Consider the following 13,188-nt stretch of genomic DNA (forward strand, 5'->3'; position numbering starts at 1 on the left):
GTAATGGGTAGGGTAGGGTAGGTTTGGATTCTACCCTAACCCTACTCGTGGTTTGAAAATTTTCTTAAAACTCTATTCTACCCTACCTGCGGGTTGAAAATCTCTCAACCCTAACCCTACCCGTATTCTAAAGTTCTAAACCCTACTCTACCCGACCCTACCCGCAGAAACAAAAAAAAAATTCAAATAAATATAAAATTCAACCATTCTAATTTTCATACATATTAATAAAATAGAAAATAAAAAACTAAGTTCAAATTAAAATTAAAAACAATAAAATTTTAAATAAATCCAACATAAAATTACAAATAATATGATCATCAACTAGTTTAGTGATTATTTTAAGTTTTTATAAGAAGAAAATTATGAGAATAAGACTCACTTTCTTCACTACATACATAACTTTTACATATATATTATATAATATATTAAAGGTGCGGGTAGAGTAGGGTAGGGTATACTCTAAATCCGTATCATATTCTACCCACAGACAAATTTGCACCCTATTCTACTCTACCCGTAGCGGGTAGGGTAGACAACCCTATTCGAACGGGTTGATCTAGGTTGGGTACCCGTGGGTAGGGTATATATTGCCAACCCTAGACTATTGACAATGGTGGTGATGTTCTAATAATGGGGTGAAGGACGTAATGGGGTGTAGTGGAGAAGAGAAAGATTCAGAGTGTGTGGGAGAGATAAGAGAACTCAGTATAATTAAAAGTCAATTATAATTAGGAACCCATATTTTAGTATCGATTCTAGTTGTGATTTTGGAAGAACTTTCATAGTTTGATTTTAGTTTTGGTTAGGTTTGGGTTCTGATTTTGGAAAAAGGTTGAAGGTAATAGAATAGGAGTAATTCAGGAATTTTAAAACAATTTTAACGGAGTTAACTCTAATTTTAACGATCGATTATTTTTTATAAACGATACTCATCTTTCATTGGTACAATATTAGTATCGTTAAAATTATAGTTAATTCAGTTATTGTACCCATGAAAGATAAAAGATAAGTATCGTTTGACAAAAATAACCAATCACTAAAATTGAAGTTAACTCTGTTAAAATTATTTTAAAATTTTTGAATTACCCCTACTTTACTACCTTCAACTTCTTTCTAAAATCAGAACCCAAACCTAATCCAAAACTAAAATCAAACTATGAAAATTCTTTCAAAATCACAACTAGAATCGATCCTAAAATATGGAACCCTAATTATAATTGGCCTTTAATTATAGCGAGTTCTTTTATATTTTTCACATCTTCTAAATCTCTCTCTTTTTCACCACAGTCCACTGTGTCCTTCACCCCAATGTTAGACTATCACCACCATCGTCGTTAATACTATCATAAACACAATACTCACACACAAAAAGTAGAGAGATAGAAAAAGAAGTAGAGCCACACCACCACTACTAACACCACTATCAACACAACACACATACACACAAGAATCAAGTGCGCGCACACACAAGGAAAACAAGCGCGCACACAGGTAAAAAAGTCAGAAAAAAAGAAAAATAAAAAAGATAAAAAAAAGGAGGGTGTGACAGCAAAGAAGACCTTGCCCACCATGCGTCCACCTCTGGTCTTCTTCCCCGTTACTTGTGCTCTCTGTTTTTGCCACTCGAGCAGTCGACGATGAGAAGGAGCAAATGACGACGAAATGAGATGGAGGCGAAAAAGAGTAGATCTGACGACAACAAGACTTGCGGCAAAAAGGAATGAGGGAATGGTAGATCTTAGTGGGTTTAAAGTGGTAAAAATAAGAGTAAATGTCATTTCCGATCCCTAACCATTTGTCTGATGAACTTTCCACTACCTAAAAAATTTAAAAACCCAAATCGGTTCCTATCTACTTTGATATATGTATGTTCCAGTCCCTGGTTAGGGACTGGAAATGACATTTACTCAAAGTAGATAAGGACTGGAACGTACATTATCAAAATAGATATGGACCGATTTGGATTTTTAGATTTCTTAGGAGGTGAGAAGTCCATAAGACAAATAGTCAAGGATCAGAAAGGACATTTACTCTAAAAATAATAGAAGAAATGTTAGGAATAAGTTTTGAAAATTTAAAAAAAAAAGTTACAGAGACACAGTTCTAATTTTAAAAATTAGTTGACGATACTTATTTTTTATAGATACAAAATAAATTTAATTCTTTTTGTAAATAATTTTGTCAACATCTAAAATTTTCATAATTCAAAATAGTTATTTATTCCTTTTCTTTATTATTTTTACTTCAAAACACATTGATTGTTCTTTAAAAACCTTTGAACGTCTCTTCTATTATGAATTACTGAAAAAGGAAACAAATTTATTACCATTTGACCAATATGAAAGTAGTAGCACTACCAACTAGCAAGCATATATTTTATTCGTTTTTCCTTCAAACATATATAAATTTGATTTTGTTAGGTAGACAATAATTTTTTAAAATAATGTGAATAATACGTTTTAGAATTAATTCAATAAAATAAAAACATACTCCACCTCCAAATTATTTCATAAATCTTAACATTAGGATAACTATCTGTATACCTAATGAATTGAACATCCAACAATTGTTAATTATGTATGAGTAAATTGAATAAAAAAAATCATCCAATTAAAAATAATCAATATAATCATCTGCATACCTATTGAATTAAATATCCAATATATTTATTGTTCATTGTCTTTCTGTACTTTTTCATATAAATTTGATATTGAAAATATAAAAATAATTATATAGAAATAAGTTCTTTGTTTGGTAGAGAAATATAAATAAGTTTGTACAAAAAAGAAAAATATATAAATAAGTTGGTTGTATACTTGTATTATATTTATACACCGTAACATAAAAAGTTGATCAAATTTATAAATTACATACCAATGAGTAATAGCTCAAATGACATAGTCTTCTCATACTCAATTAAGAGATTTCGAGTTCAAGTCTCCTATCTTTGGTAAAAAAAAAAAATTTATAAATTACATGCACGTACTTTTTTTGTTTTGTATGCCTAAGAACTTTTTTATCATGAGAATGTCTAAAATGTGAAAATAAATATTTCAACTTTTTTCAAATTGATCTTGTAAAATTTAAATTCTGATGCCTTTTCCCCAGGTTTTTATTCTTTTTTTTTTATTCTTTTTATTTTACTTAAGTAAAATAAAAAGAATAAAAAAAAAAGAATAAAAACCTGGGGAAAAGGCATCAGAATTTTTGAAAACTCGGGGAGCCAAGCGAAGCGCGCAATAGTGGTGTTTGGTCCCCACGCACATGAGCGACGGTGTTCGATGATAGGCTAACTTCAAATAACCATGAAAAATGAACCAAACAAGGACCCACATAATACGTCGTCGTTTCATAAAACACGTGCCCATTCTCCTTCCCGTTAACACTTTTTCATTTCAAAAGCCTCCTTCATTCTTTTCGTTTCGTGAGTTTCACTCCATAACAGTGACAGTGTCCACTCCAAGTTTCTCCACCTTCTCCTTCTTCTTGTTATTCCTGTTGTTGTTGTTGTTGTTGTTGTTGTTGTTGTTGTTGTTGTTGTTGTTGTTGTTCTGTTACGATCGGTTAAGATGAACAGACAAGGGCAGCGATCCGGTGGTTCGGCGGTGCACCAACACCGTCACTACTCCGAAAACCTTCTCGAACCTTCCTCCAATACCAGCTGGCTTCACTCTCACTCTAATATTCACTCCTCTTCCAGTTTCATTCCTCCTCTTCAGGTTCCCCTCTCTTTTGTTTAATGATTTTTTCAATTTTTTAAACCATTACTTCAGAAATGATATTTATTTATTTATTTATTACTGGGTAATTACATAATGCTTTTGTTGTGGTGATGATCTGATTCTCTGAATCTTGTGGTGATAATGTTGTGATGGAACTTGGAATTTTTGGCTATTGAGATTTCACTGATTTGTGATGTGATGAGTTATTTGTTTATTTGATTTTGGAGTGGGATTATGTATTGGCAGGATTATAATTTGTATGGTGGAGGAGGAAGCAGAATGTATAGGAACAGCGTTCAAAGGAGCTTCAGCGGAGGAAGTGATTATTACTATGACGCGGAGGCCTCCGCCCTGCCCAAGAAGAAGTATGGCGAGGAAGTTTCGCCGGCCGATTTCAGCCCAGGCCTCTTGGATATCCATTCATTTGATACTGAGCTTCTTCCTGAGGTTACTTAGCTTTTCATTTATGTGATTGAAATTTTGGTAGCTTATCATTTTTCTTTTCTTGAGGAATGTAGTTAATCATTTTTTATCATGGTAGATACTAAAATTTATCCTCCAAAGATATGCAGGAAATCAAATCAGTCCTCTAAGTTATTATAAACTAAAATAATTGTCAATTTGGGATTAAGTTAATGTCTAAATATATTTATGATGACCAAATTGATATGCTTTTTGAAGATTGATGAACCATATTGGTGACTAAATTCTGTAGACGATTAATTTGATGCTATGTCATTTTCTATCTGTTAGTTGAGAACGGAAAATTGTAGCTCAGATGTTATGATTGTGATTTGTCTCTCTGTTTGATGATAGATGCCAGCTTCTGATGTATCCGATGCCACCCTGTATCAGCCTACTCTTGGTAGAGGGTTTGATGATGCTGAGCCTTACATGTTTAGTAAGCAGAGTGGCAGAGGTCGCGCACCTGACAACAACTTAATGAGTAATGTTTCTTCTACTGATAAGGAGAAATCCAGCTCCGTCGCAAAGATTAAAGTTGTGGTACACACTTCTTTCTTATGCCTCAATGTATTATGCTCTTTGATGTTCCAGTTTGAACTGAAGCTTGTGTAGATTTTTTTAATTTTTTTTTCTAACTTGGACATATTGATACTTTAATGCAGGTTCGCAAAAGACCACTTAACAAGAAGGAAATAGCAAAGAATGAGGAAGACATTATAGAGACAATATCAAATTCTTTAACAGTGCATGAGACTAAACTTAAGGTGATTGTAATAGGCAATAGAATCCATGGTTCTTAGTAAGTATATTTGTGAATCTAGAATATTTGGATTCGAAAACACTGCAGAGAATCTACAATATCTGTTTTATCTTGATGTTTTATTTCAACTCTTCAAAGCCTTCTACTAGGTAGTATTCCAAAGTCTAGTTTTAGCAATGCCCAACAATCAACATATCTAAAAACCTTATTTATTAAAATCACCTTCCTAGTTTTTTCATAAGGCAGTGCATATGTCAAATTTATGGGATGATATTTTAATAATGTTTTTAAAATCTAAATGCTTTATAGGTCGACCTAACTCAGTATGTAGAGAAGCATGAATTTGTTTTCGATGCTGTCTTGAACGAGGAGGTTACAAATGATGAGGTAACTATAATGCAATCAAATGTTGAGTTGAAAAGCATGAATTCACAACATATAACCCAGTTCGTGTAATTTTTGCTTTTAATCCTTTGATTGGCTTAGGTATATCGTGAAACAGTGGAGCCCATAGTGCCAATAATTTTTCAACGAACTAAGGCAACTTGTTTTGCATATGGGCAAACAGGTGATAGCAGCTTCTTACGTCTGTTCTTGTTGCAATTAGCATGACAGCCTGCATTAGGACAAGTCAGATTATGCCTATTTGAGAATGAACTTCATACCATGCATCCATCTGAAATAATTTACAATTGTTCTTTTTCATTTTTGTAAGAATATCATTTTGATCGTGATAATATATGGTTCTGAAACTCTATTATTCACATCTTTAATCACAAGTATAGTTGGTCATCTTCTTTACAAAACAATTGTTTGTAGTTCGAAGTTCCTAAAATTGTTCCTGTACTTGTTCTGTATTAAGGCAAAATGCTTGAATTCTGTAAAGGAAACCAGTGATTCTTTCATCATTGTTATTTATGCCAAATTGACTTTGTTGGCTTGCACTATTGCTGGGTGCGAGCATGTTTCTGCTAGCTATGTACTTTGTAAACTTATAAAAACCATTTTCTGCTAATCCAGGAAGTGGGAAAACTTACACAATGAAGCCACTGCCTCTAAAAGCATCAAGGGACATCTTGAGATTGATGCATCATACATACAAAAATCAGGGATTTCAGTTGTTTGTTAGTTTCTTTGAAATATATGGTGGAAAGCTTTTTGATCTCCTTAATGATCGGAAGTGAGTTATTTGATCCTTCTTGTTTGCATCTGTACTGTAGTATCTATATTCTTGAAGTTTAATGGCATGTTTCTGCAGAAAACTGTGCATGAGAGAGGATGGTAAGCAACAAGTTTGCATTGTTGGCTTGCAAGAGTACCAGGTATCCGATGTAGAGATGATCAAAGAACTGATAGACCAAGGAAATGCCACACGAAGTACTGGCACCACTGGTGCAAATGAGGAATCTTCAAGGTCACATGCAATACTTCAGCTTGCTATCAAGAGGTCAACTGATGGCAATGGGTCGAAGCCTCCTCGTGTTGCTGTTATTGGCAAGCTCTCCTTCATTGATCTTGCGGGAAGTGAACGTGGAGCAGATACCACAGATAATGACAAACAAACAAGGTATGTAGGAAGCAACCTGAAGTGGAATATTTTGAAAGAGAACTCTTATTTGTATAGACATATCATGAAAACACTTGTGGTAATTGTGAGAGTTGAGAAGAGGGGGAAAAATGAAAAACAAACTATTGTGTCTATCTCTAACTAGGATGTATATGAGATGTCTAGCTTTTTGTGCACAAATAACATTTCAACTATTGAAATACATCATATTAGTAACTGCATCTCAATTTTGACCCTCTTGTGTCTTGACCTTAATGGCTTTATTTTGGCTGTTCCAAATTATATGTTACAGAATAGAAGGTGCTGAGATCAATAAAAGCTTACTTGCCCTGAAGGAGTGCATAAGAGCTCTCGATAACGATCAGGGACACATCCCATTCAGAGGCAGTAAATTGACTGAAGTTTTAAGGGATTCATTTGTTGGTAATTCCCGCACTGTTATGATATCATGCATATCACCAAGCTCTGGTTCATGTGAACATACTCTCAATACATTAAGATATGCTGACAGGTAACAAAAGAATAAATTCTTTTCTTGGTTATTCCCATCCTTCAAACCACCAACATCCTGCACAATGTTTGATAGATACAAATTGAAACTTGTTCTTTGCTGTTAAAACTTTCAGAGTAAAAAGCCTATCAAAGGGTCACAATTCTAAGAAGGATACTATATCTTCATTCAACCTCAAGGAATCTATTACAATTCCTGTATCTTCTTTTCCTGCATCTGCCTATGAGGATCATGTGGTTGATGCATCGCTGGAAGATAATGATGTGGATGAATTTAGCCCTCCCGAAGAGTACTATGAGGAGGTGAAACCATCATTAAAGAAATATGGAAAGATAGAGCCGTCGTATGGTGTGACAGAAGACAAATCGAAGAAGCAGAATAATCAGATCAAATGGAAGGACCTCCCAAATGTTGAACCTAAAACTGTACATTCAGACGATGATTTGAATGCCCTCTTAAAGGTAAAACTACTGACTACTTGCAGAGTATATTCTTGTACACAGAAAACTAGATAAAAGCATTTTATCATAACTTCAGGAGGAGGAAGATCTTGTAAACGCCCACCGGAAACAAGTAGAGGAGACCATGAATATTGTTAGAGAGGTATTGAATTTAACCCTATTGGTATTCAGCATAATAGTTGAAACTTCAGCGCACACACATGCAACAAATTTTCTGTTTGTTGAACATCTTGCATATCCTGCCCTCGGCTGGTTTCAGTATTATTCATCCTAGAATAAAACTAAAAGAGTTCATAGAACAAAGAATATGCATTTTTGAAAACTGCCCTTGCCACTGCTTCCCTGAAAGGCATGTTGGAAATTGCAGTTTTTTTTTTTTTCTTGATTGAGATTTTCATTCATCATCCATTTATGCAGGAAATGAACCTCTTGGTTGAAGCAGATCAACCAGGGAATCAGCTGGATGATTATGTTACAAAGCTAAATGCCATTCTAACACAGAAAGCTGCTGGTATCTTGCAGTTGCAAACCCGTTTAGCACATTTTCAAAAACGTTTGAAGGAGCATAATGTTTTGGTTTCATCTAATGGTTACTAAATCATATTTGAGACTCCTTGTGGCGATTGTTGCTATGGCTGGAATGATAAATTGTGGGATGTTTATGCGGCATTCGTGCTAGATTATTCATTATTTTTACCTTAGCTCTTATCGTGGGGAGTATAAGGTGGGGTCTCTTTTACTTTTCTTTTCTTTGGTTTCTGAGCATATAGAGCTGTATTGGTTTTAGTGCTGCTATTCAAGGCACAATATCAATGTATAAATCTTTGATTTGATGTTTTATCAATCAATGGAGTTTCTTTTATGGAGTAGTCCTCTTATTCTGTTCAATTGAGTGAATTGACACCTCCCAAATGGACTATTATTTTTTTTAATGTAGATGAAATATTATTAAAATGATTTACACACGTTTTATTACTTATAACGAATTTATCTTTTTATTTTTACTATAGCTACGATGAAAAATTGAAAATACATGAATTCATCAGCTAGTTATGTTTTTTCTTCTTGTTTTTCTACAACAAAATTTCCCAATGGATTGTAGTTTGCTAAACTAAAATCTAAAAAGCCATGGACGAAAATTTGAANATGTAGTGAAGCATACAAAGATACAATACATGAAATTTAGCAACTCCTATGTCATTTTCGGCATAGCTATCAACAACCCGAGTTAACCTTTGCACCACTTTCTAGAGCAACAAAACGACCTAGTCACACAGTCTACAATATTTGTTGTCTTATTCTGGAAGATAAGTTCATTTCTACATAGCCAGATATTCCATATAATTGAGAAGAATTCAACTAACCATGTTTTTCGCACGTCTTTTCTTAAAGATATAATCCTCCAACTCTCAAAATGTTCTTTTATGGATCCTGGGATACTCCAAACACAACCCACATGACTAATCCATGTGCACCACACCTGCCAAGCATACTCACATGTGACAAACAGATGTTGTACAGATTTAATTTCTTTGCTACACATAACGCAGACGTTATCACTTGGTTCAATGATGCCCAATCTGATTAGTCGATCCTTTGTATTGACTCGACCTACAAGTACAAACCAAGTAAACAACTCTATCCTATAAAATTGAGTTAACTTAGTATGAGTTTTATTTTGATCTATAGATACTATAACACGATCATCAAATTAAATTCATGTATTTAAACAAAATTTTAAATAGTAAATTTGAAGATTAAATATAATCAAAGTGTCATAAGGGTATGGTGTGTTGTGTGGCAACATCCAAAGTCCTTGGTAGTCGGTAGATTCCATTTTACTTTCAAAATAAATAAAAGATTATGCGAGTAATCTCATAGTCAGAATATACAAATTTCTTGTTTCTTGTATCATTACTAAATAATAAATTGACACTGTAGGACTTAAAATAAAAAATAAATAAATAAAAAGAAAGAGGTAAAATTTGTAAACCGCGACAGTTAGTGATACTTGGATACCCCAACAGAACCAACCAACTTTTCTTCCCGCCATTTTCTTCTTCTTCCAGTGAATGAACTCTGCAACTCTGATGTGAATGAATGAACGAATGCAACTTCACTTCACTTTGTTTCCCTAATTCACTGACAAGAACAAGTTTTGCGAGCACCGATTGAGCAAAAGATGGCAACTTTGATGTCAAAGATGCTCAAGAAGATGAGCTTCTTCATTCTCCTCTTCTGCATCTTCCTCTCTTTCAACACCAACAACAACAGCAGCAACAGCAGAATAAGCATCACAACCACAACCACCTCCTCTTTCTGTAACCCCTCTTCTTCCTCTTCTGCTTCTTCTTGTTCTTCTTCGCACTCTCGTTCTGTTCCTCTGGACTCGTTTTCCAATTACCCTGTCTCGTTATCTGTCAAGATCAATGGTGGTGTTGGTGAAGATGATGACGACGATGATGATGAATTTGGTGTTCTTGACGCTGGTGATAATGATGATGATGACAAAAATGATTCTTCTGACGATGATGATGGTGGTGGTGAGTCACTTCAGTATGATTACTACCGAAATTCGTGCCCCAAAGCAGAACGAATTGTTCGCTCCACCATGCAACATATTCACCGCACCAAACCCTATTTGATTCCAGCTATCCTTCGCCTTGTTTTCCATGATTGTTTCATTCAGGTCCGTCTTTGTTGGAAAATTTCAAAATAAAGAAAAAGAAAGCATATACACATTGGGGTTCTTTTCATAGGGTTTTGAGTTTCTGTGATTTTGATAAACTCTTTGTTTTTCTTGAGTTGGCCCTGGCGTTCATATTTTAGATGTTTTCTCGAAAGTGAAGATTATTGAATTTCATTGATTGTAATTTGGGGTTTTGTTTATTTAGATGCTCTAGTTATGAGGTGTGTCTGGACTAAACTATAGCTAGATAATCAATAGTTTCTTGGAGAGTTACATAAAAATTGAGATTCTACTTTAATTTTATTGCATATTATTGAGTACTTATGATGTTATATATCTATGATGAGTTTATTGGCTGCTTTCTAACTCAACTGTGTTTCAGGGATGTGATGCTTCGGTTTTGTTAGATGATGATGATTACATTGATTCAGAGAAAGAGGCACCTCCCAATGGAAGCCTCAAAGGTTTTGATGTAATTGAAACCATCAAATCCAAGCTTGAAGAAGCTTGCCCTAGAATTGTTTCTTGTGCCGATATTCTTGTACTAGCTGCTAGAGACTCTGTGGCTCTGGTAATGTGTTTTTCTCTTCTCTTCCTTTCATCATTGTATTTTCATGATACACTTTGAATCTGTGATAATCTAATGTTGTAGATCTAATAGAAATCATAGAGCATTGTCCATTCATTTCTATGTTCATACACACTAGAACTTGATTTAGATCTGTGTTTACTTCAGGCTGGTGGCCCCTTCTATCCATTATATACCGGCCGGAGAGATGGTTCGAACTCTTATGCTGACATTGCAACGTATGAGCTTCCTTCGCCCTATTCTGATTTATCACACACCCTTAATTCCTTCAAAGCAAAGGGATTTGATGAAAGGGAGATGGTCACTCTCCTAGGTTAGTCTCATTCTTTTCACTTCTCTTCGTATTAATGGGTAACAATACCTTCAGGTTTGATTATATTGAAGCAGCTGATATATATGACCCTTCTTCCCTAAAGTTTTAGGGCAATGATTGTATATTTCAGAACCTAACTGTTTAGGACATGCATCAATGCATCATTTGCTAACAAAATCACATTAATGCATGAATATAAGCTTGCCATTAATTAACAGAACCTAGTACTTTCTGGTTTAATGTGCTTACTATTTTCCTTTTTTTTAAATTCCATTGTTTTGGATGTGTCTTTGGCTTCTGCTTTTGATGCTATTTGGTGGTTTTGTGCAATTTCTGAACCTATTGAAATCAAGATGCAGTGCATCATCTCCCTCATCTGCATCAGGATATACTTCCCACCGCACCCTTTCATCGACAGCTTTTGAGTCAACTTTTCCCAATGGCTCCCCTTCTTCCTCAGTAGAAGAGCCAGGAATTACTATGGACTTGGAACAACCTCAATCAGATTTTGGGATTACGTACTACCGCAACCTATTGCAAGGTAGAGGAATCTTGTATGCTGATCAGCAACTATTGGAAGGCGAAGTAACTCGTTATTGGATCAAGGAATATGCTCTAGATTCTACTTTGTTCCATAAACATTTCGCCCTTGCAATGATGAAACTCTCAGATCTCCATATATTGACACCGCCTATGGGTAACATTCGGCTCAATTGTTCAAAGGTTGCATGAAATGTTGCTAAGAATGAGGTGTTCATGAAGTGCTTGTATGCATATTACATTTTGTTGCCAACTGTAACAGAAGAGTAGCTAGAACTTTTAAAAATTAGTTTCTGTTTCTTATCATTCCTATCAAACTAGTACACAGCATTCAAGAATCTATTATGATCCAAGTATCTTTGAGAAAGAAACTGAAGATATAAAATTTTGCACAATAAGAAAATTGGCAAACAAGAAGGTAAGAGGTTCTCTTATCCATATGATTCAATTCTACTCATGATGTGCTATCATAAATCATGTATGTCATACAAGAGCAATAACACAGGGAAAAGGAAGAAATTTCTAAAAAGTGGGAACTGAACCACATAAACTCATTTTCAGTTTTATCATATATGATACAACATGTGGAAAAAGGACACAACACAAGAGACACAAAATAGTGAAATAAAAACATTTTCCTATACACTGAAACCTGCTATGCCTTGGGAATTATGATTATCTTATCTACAACCTGATTGAACCAAGTCTCTGCTTTCAGGTTCTGATGCTAACAGAGGGCTGTGGAAACGATAGGTCTGAGTGCATATCCATGAAAAACTGGTCCACGATATCTAAATAGACTGGGCTTTTAAGGCGAGAATAGTAATGTAGTGCCTCTTCTATGTCTAGTACATCCTCAAGATCACCCTCATCAACCATATCTAATTCTCTCATCTTCTGTGCTAAAAGTAAAACATTAGCTCCCTTTGTTGAATCCTCCTTATTTCTTACTTGTGATGAGTTCCCTTTGTTTTTCTTCTTCTTCTTCTTCTCCTCCTTTGGCATGTCTTCATGAAAGCTCTTTTGTGGACTTTGCTTTGCAAAACTCACAATATCTTCAATTTCTGGTTCTTTTGACTTGGAATTTGTTATGTTGTTGCTGTTGCTGCAAAACCTCTTCATTCTGCTGAGATCATACTGCAAGTGATCATAGAACTCATTGTAGAATTGGTCACTTGTTGTGTGAGTTCTTCTTGCATTGCCACTTCCACAAAGTAAAGTGTTGAAGGAGAGTGATCTTGGTAGTTTTTGGTACCCTCCACGGAATAAAGACCTGAATTTTCTAAGGCTTTTGCGGAATAAAACCTTGCTTTTGTGAATGGTGTCTCTTAGCAGCATTTGTAATTTTATTGAGAGAAGGAGGAGAGGATTCTCCAAGTAGTTCTTCAGTCTTCTTCAAAAGCAAGCATGGTTTTAAATATGCTCTAGTTCTTGTACAGTCTCCAATTTTGTCCTGATTCTTATTCACATATAAAGATAAATGCAGATTGGAATTAGTTTCTTATGGTTACCATAAGACAAAAGAAATGTACTCTAAAAGGGTTTTATTTCCATCTATGTTTCAAGTT

The 13,188-nt window shown here is 34.7% G+C and overlaps 4 protein-coding genes across 4 annotated transcripts; 3 read left to right on the forward strand and 1 right to left on the reverse strand.

Moving 5' to 3' along the window:
- Positions 3,393-8,351, forward strand: LOC107619329 (kinesin-like protein KIN-13B). Its single transcript, XM_016321583.2, has 12 exons — positions 3,393-3,722; positions 3,972-4,172; positions 4,542-4,730; positions 4,853-4,954; positions 5,260-5,337; positions 5,437-5,518; positions 5,971-6,130; positions 6,209-6,517; positions 6,810-7,028; positions 7,144-7,489; positions 7,566-7,631; positions 7,907-8,351. Exons 1-12 carry the CDS (start codon positions 3,573-3,575, stop codon positions 8,084-8,086), a joined length of 2,082 nt encoding a protein of 693 aa, XP_016177069.1. The 5' UTR covers positions 3,393-3,572; the 3' UTR covers positions 8,087-8,351.
- LOC107614855 (putative Peroxidase 48) lies at positions 9,477-11,280 on the forward strand. Its single transcript, XM_021111347.1, has 3 exons — positions 9,477-10,178; positions 10,561-10,749; positions 10,915-11,280. The coding sequence occupies exons 1-3, from the start codon at positions 9,672-9,674 to the stop codon at positions 11,083-11,085; spliced, it is 867 nt and encodes a 288-aa protein (XP_020967006.1). The 5' UTR covers positions 9,477-9,671; the 3' UTR covers positions 11,086-11,280.
- On the forward strand, positions 11,115-11,812 carry LOC110266314 (putative Peroxidase 48). The gene is made up of 2 exons (XM_021110700.1): positions 11,115-11,182; positions 11,434-11,812. The coding sequence occupies exons 1-2, from the start codon at positions 11,115-11,117 to the stop codon at positions 11,810-11,812; spliced, it is 447 nt and encodes a 148-aa protein (XP_020966359.1).
- On the reverse strand, positions 12,024-13,182 carry LOC107617726 (transcription repressor OFP17-like). The gene has a single exon (XM_016319567.2). It carries the CDS (start codon positions 12,956-12,958, stop codon positions 12,335-12,337), a length of 624 nt encoding a protein of 207 aa, XP_016175053.1. The 5' UTR covers positions 12,959-13,182; the 3' UTR covers positions 12,024-12,334.

Source organism: Arachis ipaensis, chromosome B09 (genome assembly GCF_000816755.2).
Source record: "Arachis ipaensis cultivar K30076 chromosome B09, Araip1.1, whole genome shotgun sequence".
Lineage (NCBI taxonomy): Eukaryota > Viridiplantae > Streptophyta > Magnoliopsida > Fabales > Fabaceae > Arachis > Arachis ipaensis.

Excerpts from the sequence above, each read along its gene's own strand:
- LOC107619329 (XM_016321583.2), top strand. The coding sequence starts at position 3,573 with ATGAACAGACAAGGGCAGCGATCCGGTGGTTCGGCGGTGCACCAACAC. Across the intron at positions 6,131-6,208 it reads GATCTCCTTAATGATCGGAA|AAAACTGTGCATGAGAGAGG; the intron begins GTGAGTTATTTG and ends ATGTTTCTGCAG. Across the intron at positions 7,029-7,143 it reads ACATTAAGATATGCTGACAG|AGTAAAAAGCCTATCAAAGG; the intron begins GTAACAAAAGAA and ends TAAAACTTTCAG.
- LOC107614855 (XM_021111347.1), top strand. The coding sequence starts at position 9,672 with ATGGCAACTTTGATGTCAAAGATGCTCAAGAAGATGAGCTTCTTCATT. Across the intron at positions 10,179-10,560 it reads TCCATGATTGTTTCATTCAG|GGATGTGATGCTTCGGTTTT; the intron begins GTCCGTCTTTGT and ends ACTGTGTTTCAG. Across the intron at positions 10,750-10,914 it reads CTAGAGACTCTGTGGCTCTG|GCTGGTGGCCCCTTCTATCC; the intron begins GTAATGTGTTTT and ends TGTTTACTTCAG.
- LOC110266314 (XM_021110700.1), top strand. The coding sequence starts at position 11,115 with ATGGGTAACAATACCTTCAGGTTTGATTATATTGAAGCAGCTGATATA. Across the intron at positions 11,183-11,433 it reads TATGACCCTTCTTCCCTAAA|ATGCAGTGCATCATCTCCCT; the intron begins GTTTTAGGGCAA and ends ATTGAAATCAAG.
- LOC107617726 (XM_016319567.2), bottom strand. The coding sequence starts at position 12,958 with ATGCTGCTAAGAGACACCATTCACAAAAGCAAGGTTTTATTCCGCAAA.